The sequence below is a fragment of the Sarcophilus harrisii genome, chromosome 1 (genome assembly GCF_902635505.1).
Source record: "Sarcophilus harrisii chromosome 1, mSarHar1.11, whole genome shotgun sequence".
NCBI classification, from domain to species: domain Eukaryota; kingdom Metazoa; phylum Chordata; class Mammalia; order Dasyuromorphia; family Dasyuridae; genus Sarcophilus; species Sarcophilus harrisii.
Window position 1 is genome coordinate 430,271,721 of NC_045426.1, and position 23,508 is coordinate 430,295,228.

At 35.4% G+C, this 23,508-nt stretch overlaps 1 protein-coding gene across 3 annotated transcripts; it reads left to right on the forward strand.

The window, feature by feature from the left end:
* The first annotated feature begins 292 nt into the window (after positions 1-292).
* Positions 293-19,144, forward strand: LOC111719513 (serpin B6). Of its 3 annotated transcripts, XM_031946191.1 has the most exons (7): positions 297-417; positions 3,677-3,854; positions 4,424-4,561; positions 5,288-5,405; positions 13,860-14,002; positions 16,323-16,478; positions 18,268-18,666. In XM_031946191.1, exons 2-7 carry the CDS (start codon positions 3,687-3,689, stop codon positions 18,664-18,666), a joined length of 1,122 nt encoding a protein of 373 aa, XP_031802051.1. In that variant the 5' UTR covers positions 297-417; positions 3,677-3,686. The 3 variants fall into 3 exon arrangements, with proteins under 3 accessions (XP_031802053.1, XP_031802051.1, XP_031802052.1); XM_031946193.1 differs by lacking the exon at positions 3,677-3,854 and having other exon boundaries at positions 293-417; XM_031946192.1 differs by lacking the exon at positions 297-417 and having other exon boundaries at positions 3,687-3,854; positions 18,268-19,144.
* The last annotated feature ends 4,364 nt before the right edge of the window (positions 19,145-23,508 follow it).

The window sequence follows — 23,508 nt, forward strand, 5'->3', positions numbered from 1 at the left end:
GACACCATCTCTGAAATTTACTGTCTAAGAAAGTTGCCTTAGGTACTGAAGAGCCTAAGTGACTTTCCTAGTGTCACACAGGCAGCATGGATCATAAGACAACTTGATTCGAGATCTTCCGAGATGAGGCGGGTGGGCTCCAAAGGATCCTAATTCTATTTTCATTCCCTTGCCACCACGTTTCCAGTATGCCCCAAATCAAGAAATAATTTAAGCAGCAGGAGGTATTAGCTTCAGTAGGACTCCTCCCCCAGTCCAATGAGGTATATTCTCAAACCCTGGGGGAGGATCAGGCTTCCAGGAATCATCCTCTAGAGCATAAACAGGATGCACCCAGGGTTTAACAGCAAGTCTCTCTGCAAAGTGTGGAAGGAAGCTGCAGCAGCTGCACTTACGGCCCCTCTACAGTTAAGGCAGGTAAGCAGAGACAGACTGAGCTACTCGCCAATACTGTGGTTCCTTCCTCCTACAGCTGAGTACTGGGAGAGAGCGGGTGTTAGAGCAGGATTGCCCGCGGGGCCCAGAGGGCCCAGGAGGAGAGGGGCTCTGATCTGCCTAGTACACCTTGCTATTCAGCCCAAGGTGGGCGCAGCCCAGCTCGGGATTTGGAGTCTCCCTCCCCGCAACTTGGTTCGCGGCCCCTATGTGTCTGGGTTTTGAAACCAGATAGAAAGCGCACGGACCAGCGCACGCCCCGGCGATAAGACGAGAAGCAGTTTGTAGTTTCTATTTTCGAGGACTTAGCCCTAGCCTGTCATGGGAACTTGCCAGACGTGTGGAATTCTGAACGCTTTCTTAGAATGAATGTCTCTCGGTTGGGAAAGAGGATACTACTTTTCTCCACTTCCCGGCTTCTCTTGCCACTCTGGGGCATGTCTTCGCAGGCTGTCCTGATGTTTATGAATTATGCATAGGATTGTTGGGGGGCAGCCAGCTGAGGGACACAATATTCCCGGAAGCTGAGACTCCATTGAAATCTCCGCATCCCGAGCTTGCGAGCATCCCGAAACTGCGAAACTGAATTGAGGGATGCTCCAACCCTTCTAATGTTGAGGTGCGGGGCTTTTGGACCCGACAAAGGGTATTTGGGTTGCGGACCAGTGTTAGGAGGTTTCTCAAAAAAATTTTTAGGCAAATCAAGAGCAAGGATTTTATTTAGAGGAATACATCTATAAGAGTTTTAGCGATTAACAGTGGGGAAGACAAATTCCCTGGAAGCAATAAGGAAGAATACTCTTTCAGCTAGGATTATGTCAACTGGAGGGTTAAACCTAAAAGGGAAGTTAGCCAACTTAGTGAGGTACCGTTAAGTTCTTTTATTGAAGAAATGTAACAGAGGGCTTTGACAACATAATTTGGGTGTCTGGTTAGTTAAGGTAATGATGGAATTGTGGGTTTGTCAAAGCTAAGAATTCTATCAGAATCAGAACTTAATCAGAACTTCATCTTAGAGTGTGGAACTGTCATAATGATGCATTTAAAGAGACCCAATTAAGATCAAAATGTCTAGATAATCAATCATTGCTTCTCTTTGCCTACCTCTGCTTTTGCAGCATCTCCTCTCTATCTTGCTGAGATGTCAAAGATCTAGGGCTACACCCTAATCGCTTCCTTCTTGTCAGTGCCGTGGTGAGGGCAGGAATCAAGGGAATTTCTGAAAGCCCTGACAGGAATCCAGCTACTGGGTTCCAGATAATACTTGCCCTAGAAGTGTGAGGAAATAAGAAGTCAACCTACAGGAGACTCCTTATAGCATGTCTACATGGGGAGATAATTGGTTGGTTATTCATATAATTTTAGAGTTGTCCATACCCACAGAAGATGAGGAGATGAATAGCTCAGAAGGGCTGAGGAGTCTAGTCAAGGTTACACAGATAGTTACTGACAGAGCCTATACAAGACCTCAGGTTCTGAATCCCAATCCTGTCCTCTTTATGGCTTCAGCCATATGCATAATACCAAGTGTCCCAGCTGTAAGTAGAAGCTGTAAATGCTTAAAAGTGAATTGGAAATAAAAATAGAAACTGAATGCTTTGTGATTATGATGATCGGGCTTGGCTCATGGGAAGAAATGGTGAAATGTACTTCCTTTCATTGGAAAGATGAGGATTCTTGGGTGTGCAATATTGTGGGGAACTGATGTTTCTCCTGGTTTTGCAAAAGCTTTATTCTTCTAAGGGAGGAGCTTACTGGATAGGGAAGTAGATGGAGTTCTGGCTTGAAATCACAAACACTGAGTTCAAATATGAGCAAAATCACTTGACCTTATTTTCTCCAAAAGTAAAGTGGTGATAATAACAGCTCATAGCTCATAATAGCTCATAGCTCTCAAGTAGGATCAAATCTGAAAATATTTGTAAATCACTTAGCATAGTTCTTGGCTCATAGTAGATGCTATAGAAATCTTCTTCCTTACTATTCTCTTATTTCCTGTTGGAAAGGGTAGATGCTTTAGGAAAATTTCATGTGGACATATGATTATCCCATATTTTACACAAGAAAGGCCCAGAAGAAACTCAAAATTTCCCACCTAACTGAGGGAATTATTTCATCATATCCCTAAACCAAGTACCCTAACTCCTTTCTTTCTCTGGCCTATAGTAGGCACTTAATTAATATTTATTGACTATCAAACTCCCTATTTGCTTTAACCTAGTTTCATCTTGGTTTTGATTGTACCCTTTAACTCTAGTTAAAGATTCTATTTTTCCCACTTTATTCTATAAACTGGTTACATGGACTTCTACTTTGGTCTCATGAATTCTGACTTGTGGCCCAGTCAGATTTTGTCTCACCTTCCTGTTTAGAATTTTGCTCCATTTCAGTCCTCTTTGATTGGTTGGGACTAAGGAACTATGTGACTGATCCTGTTGATATGTAGCCTTTCAGCTCTGGTCTTGCATCAGCTGTTCTGATAGACCTTTGATTTCTTCTAATGGACCATGTGAAAAATAGACTCACAGGGGCTTTGAGTCATCTTATTGCTGACAGAGGTAGTGAGTTAGGCTATATGCAGTTAGTATGAGTGACATTTAAGGTAGCAGTTCTAAACTTCAGGAATATATACGCAAAAATAAGGAAGCAGAGAGGTTGTTTAGGTGATCAGAAAGAAATATTATTAATCAGCTATATTTCCATTTGAGGAGCAACAAATTGATAAAAAAAATCCCTTGTAAATATCAAAGTATTTTCTAGATATGTCATAATGATAATAAGGAACAAAGCTGAGATTATTATCATTTCTCCAGTGTCCTATTCTTAATTTGTATTATTTTGTTCATTTACGAAGGCAGTGTACTGCAGTGTATATACTGCAGTGTATGTACTGCAGTGAATATAATAATGGACTTGGTAGTCAGGAAGATCTGAGTTCAAATCCATCTTAGATCCTAACTAGCTGTATGACTCAGGGTAATTTAATTCACTTACATTTGCCTCAGTTTCCTCATCTGTAAAATGAGCAAAATAATAGCACCTACCTTGTTGGGTTGCTTTTAAAATGAAATGAATTAATATGTCAAGTGCTTTCTAAATATAAAGCCCTTTGTAAATTCACTTTATTATTTGTTTTAAAAGATCCATTATTGGAGATGATATGGATTCAAAATGGAATAATTGGATGCACACCAAAATGTCCTACGTTCATGTATTATGTCTCTTTGTCTTCTCATTGTAGGTTTGCCGTGATGGCTGCTCTCTCTGAAGCAATCAACACTTTTACCTTGAATGTTTTTAAAGAAATTAGTGAAAAAGATAGCTCACAGAATGTGTTTTATTCCCCCCTGAGCCTCTACTGTGCCCTGGCAATGGTCTTAGAGGGGGCCAAGGGAAATACTGCTGCACAGATACAACAGGTACTGGGGACTAAGAGAAAACAAATAAACAAAAAAGCAAACCATATGAAACATTGTACTTCTCCAAAGTCACATCTCAAAGGAGCTGAGCTTTGTCAGTAGCACAGCCATAGAGAGTGGGGGAATGAAGCACAATATGTAGATGACCTGTCTAGCCTCTGTGTTATAGACAGCAGGCATTTATGGTAGAAATGTGCCCAAAGTTACTAATGCAGAATAATCTTACTGTCTTACCTTGATCTGAGGAATAACTAGAAGATCACTTTTTGGGGAGGTGGAGGAAGGAGTGAGGAAGGGAAAGATAGAAAGTGCAGTAATGTATAATAAGGCTGGAAAGGTAGATTGGAACCAGGTTGTAAAGGGTTTTAAATGCTGAACAAAGAAGATTTGAATTTATTCCCAAAGGCAATAGGGGACTAAGGAAACTTATAGAATAGCTGAGTGATAGCCTTTAATCTTATTTTTAAATGCTTTTAGTGTTTAGTTGATTTTCCTTTGAGGATTTCTTTTGTGTTTTACAAGAAAGGAAAACAGTACTAAAATTCTATTTTTTTTTTCTTTCCAAACAGGTTCTTTCTTTAAACAAAAGTACAGATGTCCACCACAGTTTCCAGTCTTTTCTTGCAGAAGCTAATAAATCTGGTGATCAATGCCTGTTAAGAATTGCCAACAGGCTCTTTGGAGAAAAGACTCGTGATTTTATCTCAGTAAGTCTTGTTTATTTTTTTTCGCTCTATAAATTTAAGGAAATTAATGACATTTTTAAGTTAAAGAAAGATGACAGGAGTATCTCATCTGTAGTCATGCTACTAAAATCCATTTAGAACTGTTTGAAAAAGTCAGGTCTGGGAACACATGATTATTTTCTATAATTTTTAAGGATTAATAGTATGGTCCAGGGGACATGGCACTACCTATCTTCAAATTTCACCTCTGTTTTTTACTATTAGGAAGAGTCATCTCAGTTATCTCCTCTGTAAAAATGTAAGGGTTGGACTGGATGTCTTCTAAACTTGTTCAGTTCTAAATCTGTGATCTTATGATGCAATAGAAAATGAATGCTGGGAGTAATCATCTCAATCTGACAGTTTTTAAATAATTATTTATTGACTTATTAGGTACTGTTGGCATATCATTTAGCTTCCTTTAGATTTCCTGATCATAGTAACTGATTTAAGTGATCTTTTTGTGGTAATAAAGCTTAAAGGGATTTAAGAAACCCTGGTGTCTAATTTTTAGGTCTTTAGCTTCATTAGATTATAGACTTAAAAATTTGTCCAAGTCAAACACAAAGATTAGGAGTCAATTCATGGAGATCTATAATATGATTGTGACAATTAGGAAGAAGGGGTCCAAAATTTCCTGGCAGTGTACTGATGAAATTTAATTATGGACTTGTGACAATTGGTTATGTTGTTTATCTTATTGTTTAGTCTTTTAAGGAATCCTGTCAGAAATTTTATCATTCAAATATGGAAGAACTTGATTTTGCTAATGCATCAGAGAAAGCAAGAAAATATATAAATAAGTGGATAGAAGAAAAGACTGAAGGTAAAAAATAATGGCATTTCATTTTAGCTATTTCAAAAATGTTGAGTATTGATTCTGTTAACTCTTTTGTAAAGTATTAAAAAGGAGTGATTTCTAAGCAACAAAAAATGTGCAGAAATCTGTCCATGAAATGTTATTAATTTTCTTTTTCTTCTCATCTTCAATGTTTTCGGTATAAATAATTCTTCTGAATGTAGCAATTAGCCTGGAGAATAAATCATTTCCAATCTCAGTGCATTCCTCTATTTGTTTAATGACTCAAAAAACATTGAAATCTTTGGAGTCTGAGACTTCCCATTTTATGATGCTGTCTACAGTTTCCCATCCACCTCAACAATATTATCTTATTCTCATTCAAATCAAAGCAAAACCCTATTCTCCTATTTTTTTGGGTCTTTTAAATATTTGTGTTTACATGCATTTAGGCTGTACATATTTTATTCTAATGACCATATTTAAATTAACTCATTTTTTCCTTCCTTTAAATTATGAATAAGATGCACTGTGAATAGCATACTATTTTGAGGCCATGTACTTTGTGGAACCTCACAGAATTATTTTTTGTGATTGGAAAGTATTTCTTTCAACAGTTGGCATAGTACTAAGTAAGGAGGTTAGAAAGTTCTAGGGGCATAAGCAAGATGTCAGAATAGAGAAAGCTTTCAGTTTGGCCCTCCCAAGATTTCCCTCTAAACAACCTTAAAAGAATGCCTCAAATTAACCTTTGGAGGGGGAGAACCAAGAAAAGGTAAGAGTGACACATTCTTCCAAGAAAGGAAGAAAAGGCTTTGAGAAAAGACTAGAAACTTTGTTGGACATCTGTACCTTTCTTTAAAGAAAGAACCTGTTTAGAAAAAGAAAAGTATAGCTTCAGTACTTATGGGGTCAAAAAAAAGATTGTGACATGGGGATAGTGACTGACTTAGAGCACACAACTTAGTGATAGAGGCAGATGGTGGTAAGAGAAGCATCAGCAGATTCAGGAGCTTTCAAGTCAAAGATGGAAAGGAGACTTAGTAACTGGTCAAAAAGAGGTTACAAGAGACACCTATGTAAGCACTAGATGCAGGAACAGATACTGTTTGAACAACTCCATAACCTATACCTACTTCTGAATCATAGCCAAAGGGAGAATAGGAGCACTGTCAGTGAAGAGGGAGCAGGAACCCTAAAGAGCAATATCACTTCTGGTTTCAAGGGATCAAGAACCCTAAGGAAGAATATTGTTTGTGGTCCCAAGAGAACAAGGATCCTGAGAAGCAATGTTGATTGTAGTGGGATACAGATTAAAGAGAAGGAAGCACACTTCTGACCAAATCATACCCCCTTGGAAACAATGAAAACTTCAAACCCCTAGAGTTTCCTCTGAAAATAGCAGTCGAAACAGACTCTGCTTTAACATAAAATTTCAAATTAAGAACTAGGGTGGAAAATAAGCAAAAACAAAAAAGAAAGTGATCATAAAAGAATGTTGTAATGACCAGGAAAATCAAGATGCAGATTCTAAAGTCAAAACAATTATGAGGACAGCTTTTTAAAAAAAAGCAATTGAATACATTCACAACAAATTTCTTAAAGCAGGTAAAGAATGATTTACAAAGTAAAATAAGAGTTGTAGAGGAAAAATTAGGCAAAGAAGTGAAAATAAAGAAAATACTTGTGAAAAAAACAACAGATTGGCAAATGAGGCACCAAAAAATATGGAACAATTCCCATAATGAATGATGATGCAAAAATTAAAAAAAAAACATTTGGAAGAAGATGAAGCTTATATCTGGAATATAAGACTAGTTCAATTTAAGAAAATTACAGTATTAATCATAACAATAACAAAATCAATCAAAATCATATGACTTTCTCAATAGATAAAGAAAAAGCTTTTTTTTTTTTTTTTTTTTTTTAACAAAATTCAACACCCATTCCTATTAAAAACTCTAGAAAGCTTTGGAATTAATGGAGCTTTTCTTAATAATAGCTTTTATATTTTCAAAATGCATGCATAGATAGTTTTCAATATTCACCTTTGCAAAACCTTATGTTCCAAATTTTTCTTCCTCCCTTTGCCTCAGCCTCCTCCCTTAAATAGCATATAGTCCAATATGTGTCAAACATGTCCAATTCTTCTGTGCATAATTCTATATTTATCATGCTGCACAAGAAAAATCAGATCAAAAAGGGAAAAAATGAGAAAGAAAAATGGAAGCAAACAACAACAAAGGTGTAAATACTATGTTATGATCCACATTCAGTCTCCACAGTTGTCTTTTTTTGGATTCAGATGGCTCTCTCCATAACAAGTCTATTAGAATTGGCCTGAATCACCTCATTGTTGAAAAGAGCCATGTCCATCAGAGCTGATCATCACATAATCTTGTCATTGCTATGTACAATGTTCTCTTGATTCTGCTCATTTTACTCCACACAGCATCAGTTCATTTAAGTCTCTCCAGGCATTTCTGAAGGCACCCTACTGATATTTCTTATAGAACAACAATACTCCATTACATCCATATACCATAACTTATTCAGCCATTCTTCAATGGATGGACTGCCACAAACATTTTTGCACATTTGGGTTCTTTTTCTATTTTTATGATCTCTTTGTCATAAAGATTCAGTAGAGACACTGCTGGATCAAAGGGTATGCACAGTTTGGTAGTTCTTTGTGTATAGTATAGAGTTTTTCTTAAAATGACAAATAATATCTATCTAAAATTAAAAAGCCTTCTAATAGGTTTGATCTTAAAGCCTTCCCTTATGATTAAGGCTGAAACCAGGACATCCATATCACCAGTATTTTTCAGCATTATCTTAGAAATGCCAGTTTTTGCAATAAGAAAAGACAAAAGAAATTGAAAGAAGAAAATCACGCAATGAGGAAAACAAAAAGGATTACTCTTCACAGATGATATGATGATATATCTAGAAAATCAGAAAAAAATAGTTGTAACAATGAACATATTTAGCAGTTACAAGATAAAAAATAAACTCAAGTAACTCAGCCATCTTTCTCTGTTCTCCCAACAAAACCCAACCGAAAGGTAGAAAGAGAAAGTCCAGTTAAAATAATGGCAGATGAAATAAAATACATGTAAGTCTATCTGTGAAGACAAACCCAGGAATTTAAATGATTATAGTTACAAATCTCTGCATTCAAAGGCAGTTTTAAATAATTGGAGAACTTCCAAGTGCTCAAGTGTTGGCCCCAATATCAGAAAAATGATATTTCTCCTTGTTAATTTACTTATTCAGTGTCATATTAAATAAACTAGCAAAGAATCATTTTATATAGCTAGAAAACCAATAACAAAATTCACATGGATGAACAAAGTGTCAAGAATAAGGGAATAAATGAAAAAAAAAAGAATGATAGAGATTTAACTGTACATGATTCTAAATTATAAAACAGTGTTCATGAAAACAATCTGGTACAGGGTAAGAAATTGAGTGATGGATAAATGGATGGATTAAATATACAATATATAGTAAAAATGAACATAGGTAATATTGAATGATAAATCCAAAAATGTCCAAGATTTTGTAGAAAGAATTCAGCATTTTAAAAAATTTTCTGGGAAAACTGGAAAGTAGTTTCAAAGTAACTAGGGATAGATGTATGCCTCACAGTGTATATCAAGGTAAGATAAAAATGGACAAATGATTTAGACCTCAAAGGTGATATCATAGGCAAATTAGAAGGACGTGGAAAAATGTACTTGTCAGATTTATACCTACCTAAAGGAAAAGTTTGTGACCCCAAGAAAAAGATTATGGTGGGGAAGCTAGATGGCCCACTGGATAAAGTACTAACCCCTGGAGTCTGGTGGACCTGAAATTATATCTACTTTCAGACATTTAACACTTCTTACCTTTGTGACCTTGGGGAAGTCACTTAACTCCGATTGCTTTGCCCCCTCCACCAAAAAAATTAAAAAGAAGAAAAGAAAAAAATAGAAAGAGAAAGACTATGGTAAGTAAAATGGATAATTTTGATTCCATGAAACTAAAAACTATTTGCACAAAACAAATAAAAAAACAAAAAACTTAACAACCTTAATGCAGCTAACATTAGAATAAAAGGAGAAAGTAGAAGAAATTTTTATATCACTTTTTTCAGGTAAAGGTCTTATTTCTCAAATGTTTAGTTGTCTAAACCAAATATATGAATTAGACCCAAATGATAAATGGCCAAAGGTTTTGCATAGGGAGCTTTCAGAAGAGGAAATCAAAAGTATTGTCACATTTTAAAAGTGAACCACATCACTACTGATTAGAGGAATACAATTAAAATGATTCATCTTATGAGTCATTATCTTTCAGATTAGCTAACATGATAGAAAAGGAAGAAACAAATTTCTGAGGAAAAGTGGAAAAATAAGGACACTGTTGTTAGAGTTGGGAACTGGTCCAACCATTCTAAGGAACATTTTTGAACTACATCCAAGGAACTATACAATGTTGCATACCCTCTTACTTAGTAAGACTACTAGTAGGTCTGGATCCCAAAGAAATGAAAGAGAAGGGAAAAGGACCGATATGTATAAAAATATTTATAGAAGCTTTTTTTGTGGTAGCAACAATTTGGGAATTAAAGTATTGACTATTGATTGGATGAAATTGTGGTATATGATGTGATGAAATGCTCTTGTGCTATTATTAGTGATTAACTAATTAGGTTAATTTCAGAAAAACTTGGAAAAACTAACATGAACTCTTTTTTTATTATAGCTTTTTATTACAAGATATATACATGGATAAATTTTCAGCATTGACAATTGCAAAACCTTTTGTTCCAATTTTTCCACTCCTTCCCCCCACCTTCTCCCCAGATGGCAGGTTGACCAATACATGTTAAATATATTAAAGTATAAGTTAGATACAATATATATCTACATGTCCATACAGTTATTTTGCTGTACAAAACGAATTAGAATTTGAAATAGTGTACAATTAGCCTGTGAAGGAAATCAAAAATGCAGGCGGACAAAAATAGAGAGATTGGGAATTCTATGTACTGGTTCATAGTCATCTCCCAGAGTTCTTTTGCTGGGTGTAGCTGGTTCAATTCATTACTGCTCTATTGGAACTGATTTGGTTCATCTTATTGTTGAAGAGGGCCATGTCCATCAGAATTGATCATCATTTAAAGTATTGTTGCTGAAGTATATAATGATCTCCTGGTCCTGCTCATTTCACTCAGCATCAGTTCATGTAAATCTCTCCAGGCCTTTCTGAAATCATCCTGCTGGTCATTTTTTACAGAATAATAATATTCCATAATATTCATATACCACAGTTTATTCAGCCATTCTCCAATTGATGGACATCCACTCAGTTTCCAGTTTCTGGCCATTACAAAGAGGGCTGCCACAAACATTCGTGCACATTCAAGTCCCTTTGCCTTCTTTAAAATCTTTTTGGGATATAAGCCCAGTAGTAACACTGCTGGGTATGCACAGTTTGATGACTTTTTGAGCATAGTTCCAAATCGCTCTCCAGAATGGCTGGATATATTCACAATTCCACCAACAATGCATCAGCGTCCCAGTTTTCCTACATCCCCTCCAATATTCTGCATTATCTTTCCCTGTCATTCTAGCCAATCTGACAGGTGTGTAGTGGTATCTCAGAGTTGTCTTAATTTGCATTTTTCTGATTAATAATGACTTGGAGCACCTTTCTATGGCTAGAAATAGTTTTAATTTCTTTGTCTGAGAATTGTCTGTTCATATCCTTTGACCATTTATCAATTGGAAAATGATTTGATTTCTTATAAATTAGAGTCAATTCTCTATATATTTTGGAAATGAGGCCTTTATCAGAACCTTTGAGTGTAAAAATGTTTTCCCAGTTTATTGCTTCCCTTCTAATCTTGTTTGCATTAGTTTTGTTTGTATAAAACCTTTTCAATTTGATATAATCAAAATTTTCTATTTTCTGATCAATAATGATCTCTAGTTCTTTGGTCATAAATTCCTTCCTCTTCCACAGGTCTGAGAGGTAAACTATCCTATGTTCTTCTAATTGATTTATAATCTCACTCTTTATGACTAGGTCATGAACCCATTTTGACTTTATCTTGGTGTACAGTGTTAAGTATAAATCAATGCCTAGTTTCTGCCATACTAATTCCCAATTTTCCCAGCAGTTTTTGTCAGTGAGTTCTTATCCCCAAATCTGGGGTCTTTGGGTTATCAAACTCTAAATTATTAAAGTTATTGATTGTTTTGTCCTTTGAACCTAACCTATTCCACTGATCAACTAGACTATTTCTTAGCCAATACCAAAATGGTGTTAGTAACTGCTGCTTTATAATATAATTTTAGATCTGGTACAGCTAGGCCACATTTATTTGATTTTTTTTTCATTAATTCCCTTGAAATTCTTGACCTTTTGTTTTCCCATATGAACTTTGTTGTTATTTTTTCTAGGTCATTAAAATAGTTTTTTGGGAATCTAATTGGTATAACGCTAAATAAATATATTAGTTTAGTTAATATTGTCATCTTTATTATATTTGATTGCCCTATCCAAGTTATTTAATATTTTTTCTAATTAGTTAGATCTGACTTTATTTGTGTGCAAAGTGTTTCATAGTTTTGCTTATATAGTTCCTGATTTTCCCTTGATAGATAGATTTCTAAATATTTTATACTATTGGTAGTTACTTTAAATGGAATTTCTCTTTGTAACTCTAACTGTTGGATTTTGTTAGTGATATATAAGAATGCTGATAACTTATGTGGGTTTATTTTGTATCCTGCAACTTTGCTAAAGGTGTGGATTATTTCTAATAGCTTTTTAGTAGAATCTCTGGGGTTCTCTAAGTACACCATCATATCATCAGCAAAGAGTGATAATTTAGTTTCCTAATTACCTACTCTAATTCCTTTAATCTCTTTCTCAATTCTTATTGCTAAAGCTAGTATTTCTAATACAATATTGAATAGTAATGGTGATAGTGGGTAACCTTGTTTCATTCCTGATCTTATTGTGAATGGTTCCAGTTTATCCTCATTACATATGATGTTTATTGATGGTTTTAAATAGGTGCTACTATTTTAAGAAAAAGCCAATTTATTTCTATACTCTCAAGTGTTTTTAATAGGAATGGATGTTGAATTTTATCAAATGCTTTTTCTGCATCTATTGAATTGATCATATGATTTTTGTTAATTTGGTTATTAATAGGGTTAATTATACTAATAGTTTTCCTAATATTGAACCAGCCCTGTGTTCCTGGTATAAATCCTATTTGATCATGGTGAATTATCCTGGGGATGGTTTTCTGTAGTCTTTTTGCCAATATCTTATTTAAGATTTTAGCATCAATATTCATTAAGGAGATTGGTCTATAATTTTCTTTCTCTGTTTATGAACTCTTATAAAGCAAAATGACCAAAAGGAGGAGACTGTTGTACACAGTAACAGCAGTATGGTAATTTTCCCAATTGAAATGTGAAAGACTTAAGTACTTTGATAAAAAAAAATGATTCAAAACAATTCTGAAGGACCCATGATGAAAAATTCTATCTATCACCAGAGGCAAAACTTAGGAACTTTGAAATTGATTGAATTTGGATTTGGATTATTTTTTTTTAATTTTGTCTTTTATAATATGGCTAATATGGAAATAGGTTTTGTATATCTTCTTATTATAATCAATATCAAATTGCATATCTTTTCAAGGAGGGCACATGTGGAAGAAGGAGGGAAAGAATTTGGAATTCAACATTTAAAAAAGTTAATATAAAATTATATTTCTTTGTAATTGTGAAGTATTTGGTGAAATAAATTAAAAACATATAAAAGAACAAAAGCTACAACAACAAAAACGGAAAAGCCTTGGGGTCAGAAAACCCAAATCCAAAACCTGTCACTTACTAACTCTATGAATTTGAATAAGTATCCTCGCTTTTCCAGGCTCAGGGTGGTATCATAATATATCAACAACCTGATAGGGTTTTTGTGAATTTACTTAAGATCCTAGATCTTAACATATTTTGGAGTTGTAAAGAGGATTTTTTTAATGATACTCACAGAAAGGAGTGATGCTGTGTAGCTAAAAGTGTTACTTTCTTGCAAGCTGATCATGATATTCAGAAGTATTTTTGTTATTACATCAAAACACAGAAAATATTTCATTATGTATTTTCCTTGATAATATTTAATGGAGAGAGGTTTGCAGTCTTTATCAGTGCATGACAGTGCTATTTAAAGGTGAATGATTTTTTATACTTGATTAAATTGTAAAGGCTAGAACCCTGCATAGTGTATTCCCTGTTAGATCATATAATCACTGTTATATTGATGATGAAGAGGAGGAAGATCAGAAGGGGAAGGCTAATTTGAACTATTTAGGGTTTATAAAGTGCTTCTATGTGATATCTTATTGTTTTAGATGTGATCATGGCTACATCTTTGCTAAATTTAATCTCTAATGTTTTAATTCAGGCAAGATTGTGGAACTTCTCAGTAATGATTCCATTAATCCACAGACCTCTCTGGTACTTGTGAATGCCATCTATTTCAAAGGGAAATGGGAGAAAAAATTTGACAGACATAGAACAAGAGAAGAGATGTTCAAAATCAGCAAGGTAAATGGCAATTTTGCCATGTCCTAGGACCTTCTTAGAAATTGGGACAATGGGAAAGAATCAGCACATTCCCTTTGTTTCTTAAGATATACATGAAGCTCTAACAACACATGGCCAAACTCTTCCTTTTCTTTACTTAATTCTTCTTCCTCTCTTCATTTTTGTTTTTCTCCCCTGGGGGGCTCCCCCTCCATCTTTTCTTTCTGTATTCTGATAGAATAAAGAGTTCAATCTTATACCTTAGTTTTCCTTTATTGCTCCATTTAGCCCAGCCATTTTTCTTATTTCCAAACCTCAGAACCTCTCATAACAATATCCCTTGTGAGGCAGCTTCCTTGCAATTTCTGTTTGTTTACTTACTTGAAAATTTGCCATGGTAAATCATGGAAGAAGAGAGCATGCTCTTACACTTGTGTTTTTCTGTTTGACAATAGCTTTTGTTCTGGTAACTAAGGACATATGTGGGAAATTACTTTGAACCAAGGCAAACCTAAGAGAAGTGAAAAGACCCTCTTTGGAGAGAGTTATTATTTTTCCCAGCTAGATCACTGTCTGATCTCCTGTTGTTCAGGGTCCTCTTTCTTCAGGAGACGTTTACTACTTCCTTAAAAAGAAGTTTTTTGGCCTAAGGTTAACAGAGTTTATCAGTGGCCTAAAAAAAAAACTTCATTCTTTTCTGACTCTGAATTTAACTCTTTCCCTTTTCTTTGCTTAAGCATACTTCTCTCTTCATCCTTTTTTATCCCCTACTGGGGATAAATATATATTCTGATATAATAAAGAATTATATCATTGAACTCAGAGGCTAGAAAAGTGTTGAACCTTCCCATTTCATAGAACAGACTAGAAGTATAAAAGGACTTAGAGGAGAGGGATCAATGTGAGTTTATATCATCAAGTAATAAAAGGTGTAAAAAAGCAAAGAGACTTTTTGGGATGTTGATATATATGTATGTGTCTATGTATATGTAGGTGTATAGGATGTGTATTGTGTGTACACACAAATCTCCATATATGCATACATATACAGAAATCCAGAGAAAGCATTATTTATCTGAAAACTTTTCTGATAACAGTCAAACCAGCTGTTAAATACTTCATATTTCAGAGAATAAACAAAATTCTATGAACAAAGAAGATTTTCTCCATTAATGTATGGTTATGTCAGAAACTTCATTGGTAATTAAAAAAGAGTTTTTGAATATCAATTGAAGTCAAGATATGATACATAATATTATTAAACAGTACCTGGATACATGGAAGTACCTCTATGATTAATGTCTGTTTTCTATAACTTACATTACCAGGAGATGCACTGGACATAGATTAACTCATCATAAATAGACATATTTATCTCAAGGATACTTCCTCAGGACCTATATCAAATTGTTTATTCTATTAGAGAGAAGGGAGGAAACAGACCAGAGGGAGAAATTTTGGAAAAACCAAATTATATTTTTAAAAGAATGTTTAAAATAGTCTTTACATGTAATTGGGGAAAAAGTGCTATTTGATAGAAAATATATTTTATAATCCAAAACAAAACAAAAAACAACACGCATACTAGTTGAAATAATGTAAAATGTTTTACAAAATTTAAGAAGAACATATAAAGATTTGTGAACTGAGAGAGGTTAGAAATAGACTTTTCTCTCCACTTCCTTTAATACTTATCACCTCAAAAATATGTAAATCTTATGAGTATGAATAACGTGTTTTGAATGAAATAAAAGAATTTGCAGTTTGTGCTTTTCCATTATGATGCACATAGATTGGTGATATATGAAAGTTCTTTCAGTGGGAATAAAGTTTGCAAAACACTATCAGTTTAGATGAAAAAATATTAAAATAATTTGAGTGAAACTCATTCACACTGAATATTAATTGAGTATTTGATTGTGGACTTAGTCCAGTTTTGAGCCTTTCTTGATTTTATAGGAAGAAGGGGAAGAAGAAAACAGGAGAACAATAAGTGCTTTACTTAAAAGAAGTCCCATACAAAGAAAAAGACTTAGAAAATCTTTAGTTTTAAAATTATTTTTGTTCATATATATCTTCCAAGAGCTGCTCTATGTCAGAAGAAAGAATAAAAGATATTTTTTCTATAACTAAATATAGCCCATTTCCATTTAAGGAAACAAGCCCCAGGACAAGAAAGCATCAATTCTGTAGATACTTGATTTATACCCTCAGAGGATTTATAGTCTAGAGACATGAAGTAAAGGCACAAAAATGTGCTTTTTTTAGAAAGTTGTGTTGATTTTTTCTTCTTCTGTCAATTGCCCTGGATTCACTTTGATGTGCATTCATTTCATTTTAGGAAAAGCAGAAACCAGTACAAATGATGTTTTTGAAATCTAAATTTAGGATGACCCACATACAAGATGTGTCCACCCAGGTCCTAGTTCTGCCTTATGTTGGAGGACAAATGGACATGGTCATTTTGCTTCCAGATGAGAACACAGATCTAAAAATGGTAAGAGAATGCAATATACTACCTACTTCTGGAAAAATTTTGGAAAAAAAAATGATCAGAGCTGGAATCATTTCATCTGAATTTTGGTTTTAATAATCAATCCTTTAAAATGAATCATTTAGTCCTAGATTTATGACTGAAGGTTACAGGGTGTTATCTCTGTGATATATCACAAGTAAGTGGAGTATGGTATTGGAGGAGCCCTTGTACTCAGGAATAGGGCATGACTGTGGAAGGTTATAGCTGCAGGATGTACCCAAGACTAGTTAATTTAGAATCTCTAATAACATTTCAGGATCTGGAATTACTGCAATGAAAGGGGAGTGAGTTTCCTGATCCTGCTGAAGTGGACAAGGAGAGCAGAATGGGAGCAAGATAAGCAAGAGCTCCAGATGTGATTGGGAATCCCTGAGACTTAAAAGACATTGTTGGGGAAGGAAGTCTGGGTAAATAAATAGATCAGCAACAAGCACAGAGCAGATAATCTATTATTGTAGGAGAACTGCCATGTTAGCAGCTCAGAGAGACCAAGATCTGATTTTCAATCTGGTCAAGATTATCTCCTGTCATGACTAGGAGCCAGCTCAGTTTTGGAAATCTATAGTACAAGTAAAACCTAGCATAAAGTCATGTTGAGTACAGCCTTGCCAATGGAAAAGCCACTGTTTTGCCTTTCCAGGAAAATTTAAGCCATTTTCCCCATCTATAAAATGGGATAATCTCTCCCGGAAATAGTTCATTGGGTGGTTGAGAGGGGTGAAGAGAAAATGTGAAATCTGTGAAAGTACTTTGAATGCTACAAATTGTAGAGAAGTTTAAGATTAGAAATTAGTTAATGAAAGGGAGTAGGAAAATGAAAGCTATTTTTCTGAGGTAGCTAGAATGAGGTGGAGTTTAAGTGTCAAGGTTGTAAGTAGAGATTTGGTGTAGCAAAGAGAGGCTGTATTTGGAATCGGGGTCTAAGATCCCAGTTGGAATTTTGACTCAGCAACCCAAGGGACGTGAAGCAACCTCAGTTTTCTCATCTGTTAAATAGTCATATATACTGTATTATCTGTAAGGCCCCTTTCAGCTCTGAATCTAAGGTCCTCTGAAAGAAATTACAGAAAAGAGACATTTCACTCTGTCTGAATGGATGTGTGTGTGTGTGTGTGTGTGTGTGTGTGTGTGTGTATGTGTGTGTGTGTGAGAGAGAGAGAGAGACAGAGAGACAGAGACAGAGACAAAGACAGAGTGACAAAGAGAGAGAGACAGAGAGACAGAAACAGAGAGAGACAGAGACGGAGACAGAGAGAGAGACAGAGAGAGACAGAAAGAGAGAGAGAGAGAATAGGAGACAGAGACAGAGACACAGAGAGACAGAGAGAGAGACAGAGAGAAAGAGAGAGACACACAGAGAGAGACAAAGAGAGAGAGAGAGACAGAGATAGAGAGAGAGACAGAGAGTAGGATACAGAGACAGAGAGAGACAGAGAGAAAGAGAATGAGAGAGACAGAGAGAGAGAGAAGAAGAGAGAAGGAGAGAGAGAGAGAGAGAGGGAAAGAGAAAGAGAGATAGAGGGAGAGAGAGAGAATGAATGAATACAGGTCTTTGGCTTGATTCTGCATTTATCACTTTCCTAACTTTTCAAGTAGAATAGAAGCTCCTGGAGGCATGAACATTTTTCCTCAGGATACTTCATACTTAACACAGTAACCTCACATATAGTAGGTAGTAAAGGAGTATTTATCTAAATAAATTAAATCCTTTGGGACTTATAATATACATCTTTTTTTTTTTTTATTTCAGTTGGAACAAGGACTTACTCCTGAGAAACTAACAGATTGGTTAAAACCAGAGAGGATGGAGAGGACTGAGGTGGGAGTTTATCTTCCCAGATTTAAATTGGAAGAGAATTTAGACATCGAAAACATTCTTAAAAAATTGGGCATGTCAGATGCCTTTGATATGTTCAAAGCTGACTTCTCTGGGATATCATCTGGGAAGGACTTATTTCTATCCAATGTTTTACACAAGGCTTTTGTAGAAGTTAAGGAAGAAGGCACAGAAGCAGCTGCTGCCACTGCAGTAGGGTTCGTGGGATGTTGTCTTTGTCCTTATTTTGTGGCTGACCATCCATTCCTTTTTCTTATTCGAGATAACAGCTCAAAAACCATTTTGTTTTGGGGCAAAGTGGTCTCTCCATAAAGAAATCATTTATTAGGGGGTGGAGGGAGATTTACTTTTCTTTTACAACATGTCTCTTATGGAAACGTTTTGTATAACTTCACATGTGCCTTCTTGCTAAGCCATGGGACCCTGCCGACAGGGAGTACAGAGGCCATCTCAACCTCTGGTACACAATCAGTTTTCTGCCACGTTGCAGAAACGCCCTTGTTGAGCAAGGAGCAATGATTTGTGATCATGGGAACGAGTGTTGAGCCAGAGGGTCACAGCTACTTGCTCATGAGCAGGGATGACTTGACAAGGCCTCTCTCTGTGAGCAGATGCTGAATTGCTGGATTGGCTCTCCTCCCATGGAAAGATACCAGCATATGTAAAGCCCACGACCTGCTTCTCTGAATGGTGATTGGGGATTGCCTACTGTTCACATGCTGATCACACTTGCAGAAATGTATATCAACAAAGATGTACTGCATAATAAACTGGAACTCTTTTCACACTCTATGAGTCTCCTGCCTCATTCATCTCGCCTCTGAGATTGAAGGGCTCTTATGCTTTGAGCTCTTAAAGATGGCCACACCTTCTCAAGGGGTGGGGGCAGCTTTTTAAGGGAGCTTTTAAAAGGAGAAAATGCAGAACTTGTGTTTAAAAAAAATATTTAAAAAAAACTTGTTTTACATGAAACTGAGGGAAAATAATAAAAGGAGAGAGATCATTTACTCTTTTTAAAAATTTATTATAATAACTTTTTATTGACAGAACCCATGCCAGGGTAATTTTTTACAACATTATCCCTTGCACTCACTTCTGTTCCGATTTTTCTTCTCCCTCCCTTCACCCCCTCCCCTAAATAGCAAGCATCCTATGTATATTCAATATGTCGCAGTATATCCTAGATACACTATATGTGTGCAGAACCAAACAGTTCTGTTGTTGCACAGAGAGAATTGGATTCAGAAGGTAAAAATAACCCGGGAAGAAAAACAAAAATGCAAACAGTTTACATTCATTTCCCAGTGTTCTTTCTTTGGGTGTAGCTGCTTCTGTTCATCACTGATCAATTGAAACTGAGTTAGATCTTCTCTTTTTCAAAGAAATCCACTTCTATCAGAATACATCCTCATACAGTATCGTTGTTGAAGTATATAATGATCTCTTGATTCTGCTCATTTCACTTAGCATCAGTTCATGTAAGTCTCTCCAAGCCTCTCTGTATTCAATCTGCTGGTCATTTCTTACAGAACAATAATATTCCATAACATTTATATACCACAATTTACCCAACCATTCTCCAATTGATGGGCATCCCTTCATCTTCCAGTTTCTGGCCACTACAAACAGGGCTGCCACAAACATTTTGGCACATACAAGTCCCTTTCCCTTCTTTAGTATCTCCTTGGGGTATAAACCCAGTAGTAGCACTGCTGGGTCAAAGGGTATGCACAGTTTGATAATTTTTGGGCATAATTCCAGATTGCTCTCCAGAATGGTTGGATTCGTTCACAACTCCACCAACAATGCATCAATGTCCCAGTTTTTCCGCATCCCCTCCAACATTCATCATTATTTTTTCCTGTCATCTTAGCCAATCTGACAGGCATGTAGTAGTATCTCAGAATTGTCTTAATTTGCATTTCTCTGATCAATAGTGATTTGGAACACTCTTTCATATGAGTGGTAATAGTTTCAATTTCATCATCTGAAAATTGTCTGTTCATATCCTTTGACCATTTATCAATTGGAGAATGCCTTGGTTTCTTATAAATTAGAGTCAATTCTCTATATATTTTGGAAATGAGGCTTTTATCAGAACCTTTAACTGTGAAGATGTTTTCCCAGTTTGTTGCTTCCTTTCTAATCTTGTTTGCATTCGTTTTGTTTCTACAAAAGCTTTTTAATTTGATATAATCAAAATTTTCTATGTTGTGATCAATAATGATCTCTAGTTCATCTTTGGTCACAAATTTCTTCCTCCTCCACAGGTCTGAGAGATAAACTATCCTATGTTCCTCTAATTTATTTATAATCTCATTCTTTATGCCTAAATCATGGACCCATTTTGATCTTATCTTGGTATACAGTGTTAAGTGTGGGTCCCTGCCTAATTCTGCCATACTAATTTCCAGTTATCCCAGCATTTTTTGTCAAATAATGAATTCTTATCCCAAAAGTTAGGATCTTTGGGTTTGTCAAACACTAGATTGCTATAGTTGAATATTCTGTCTTGTGAACCTAACCTGTTCCACTGATCAAGTAATCTATTTCTTAGCCAATACCAAATGGTTTTGGTGACTGCTGCTTTAAAATACAGTTTTAGATCAGGTACAGCTAGGCCACCTTCATTTGATTTTTTTTTCATTAATTCCCTTGAGATTCTCGACCTTTTATTATTCCATATGAATTTTGTTGTTATTTTTTCTAGATCATTAAAATATTTTCTTGGAAGTCTGATTGGTATAGCACTAAATAAATAGATTAGTTTAGGGAGTATTGTCATCTTTATTATATTTGCTTGGCCTATCCAAGAGCACTTAATATTTTCCAATTATTTAAATCTGACTTTATTTGTGTGGAAAGTTTTTTAATTTTGCTCATATAATTCCTGACTTTCCTTTGGTAGATAGATTCCCAAATATTTTATGCTGTCAACAGTTATTTTGAATGGAATTTCTCTTTGTATCTCTTGCTGTTGGATTTTGTTGGTGATGTATAAAAATGCTGAGGATTTATGGGGATTTATTTTATATCCTGCAACTTTACTAAAGTTATGGATTATTTCTAATAGCTTTTTAGTAGAATCTCTGGGGTTCTCTAAGTATACCATCATATCATCTGCAGACTGATAATTTGGTTTCCTCATTGCCTACTCTAATTCCTTTCATCTCTTTCTTGACTCTTATTGCTGACTAGTGTTTCTGATACAATATTGAATATTAATGGTAATAGTGGGCAACCTTGCTTCACTCCAGGAGATCATTTACTCTTGATGGAGTCTTTACCCTCATGCTGTTTACCTCAGGTCCTTGTGGAAAATTTTCTACCTGGGATTCCCTGTGTATGCTTTTGTGGATTTCTGCACATTGAGTGATGTAATTTTCAAAGTGTGTTCCAGGTACTCTTATTTGAGGGCATGAAAACCAAAGGAAGGCTGGAAGCCTGTGTTCCCTAGTACATTTCATGATCAATTTTTGTTAATTACTAATAGAGTCCTTCCCTTTGCCCATCATTACACCTCAGTCCTCTGCCCACAGCCCAATTCCAGAAAGGTATTACATATATCAATTAATTTCCCCCCAAGCATAGTGCTTAGTTCCTGACACCCATGTTCTACCCTATTTTCCCTCTGTCACCACATCCTCAGTTTCATTCCTGGGTACAAAAAGAAAACTAAATATTACTATCTACTACTACTTTATCAATAAGATAGACACCAAGTGCCATTTTTTTTCTCTTAGAGGAAGAAGTAGAAATTAATGGTAAAAGTCTAGGGAACAGGGGGAAAAAAAGGAAGGAAGGAAGGAAGGAAGAAAAAAATACTACAATTTTCACTCAGAATTAACAGTGCTTTCTGTGGAAGGGGATACTGCAGGGACCATGGAGGTTGATAGATCACAGCTGTTATTGGGGTTAGGGGACAACAACTGGCAGCATCTACAATCCTGGTATAATAGAGGGGAGATTATATCACTTGGCTTTCTCACCTGGACATCTGCTTCCATGCCCTGTGACAGTCCTGGGGAGGGGGGGAAGGGAAGGAGGGAGGGAGCTATGGGTTGACCTGAATAGTTGAGAGCAAGGAAGAAAGGAAGTCAGAGAGGGGATTGCAAGAAAAACAGGGAGAGGACCGACTGAAGCAGAATATTATCTAATATTATCTAATAGGATAGTCTTGCTGACTCCAAGCTTATTACATGTATCTTATAAGTCCATTTTTTTGGAGATCTTTATTCAGCAGCTTTCTGATCATTTATTTGAGATATTATAGAGATTTACCTTGGGGACTTATACTGCCCTAGTGCTGTTTAATATTCTTATTAATTCCTTGAAAGAAAGCAGATAACATGTCCCAACATTTTCATGATTCTGTGACTCTAGACAATAGAAATAAAATCCCCAAAGAATTTATCATGTTATACTGATTGGCCAAATCTAGAAGCATGAAATGTAAAAGTAATAAATGTAAAATACTGCACTTGAGTTTTTCCTTTTTTTCCATTAGTATTTATAATTTATTTAAAACTAAATACAAAATAAGAAAACAACGCAATAGAAAAAACAGGAATGGAAAAACAAATAAATAAAAATCCAAAGTATTTTCATGTTCCCATTAGAATATCAGAAAGGATTCAAAATAGGAAACAACAAGTTTCCATTTCAAGAAAGTACATATAATAATTGTAGAGATTATATATTCATGCCTGTTCATTTTTTTTGGCTCCCTTATAAATTAAGGTAAGAAAGTAAGGCCATGGCCTCTTCTTTTATAGAAAAGTAGACATATAGAGGGTCTAGGTGCTTCCTTTGTGACTTGAAGGTTATTTTCACATAAATAAATATAAACAACTTCCATAATGGAAACTATGTAAAGATTTTAGTATTAGAAAATATATTGAAGAGGGGTGGAGCCAAAATGGTGGAGAATAGACAGGAAATTGCCTGAATTCTCCCCAGTTGCCCTCAGAATCAATGCTAGATTGAGTCTCTGAATGATCTTTGGAATATCAGAACCCACAAATATTCAGAGTGAAATCATTTTCTAGCTTAGTATATATTGTGAGGACTTCAGGAAACATCTGTCTCCATCAGACAAGGAGAACGTGGCCCAGCACTGGGCTGGCAAGGGGAGGCCTGGCTCAGGGAGGCCAA

What these genes read in the sequence shown, in the direction of transcription:
- LOC111719513 (XM_031946191.1), top strand. Translation starts at nt 3,687, where the DNA reads ATGGCTGCTCTCTCTGAAGCAATCAACACTTTTACCTTGAATGTTTTT. An exon ending in AGACTCGTGATTTTATCTCA is followed by an intron (nt 4,562 to 5,287) that starts GTAAGTCTTGTT and finishes CTTATTGTTTAG; the next exon opens with TCTTTTAAGGAATCCTGTCA. An exon ending in AGATGTTCAAAATCAGCAAG is followed by an intron (nt 14,003 to 16,322) that starts GTAAATGGCAAT and finishes ATTTCATTTTAG; the next exon opens with GAAAAGCAGAAACCAGTACA.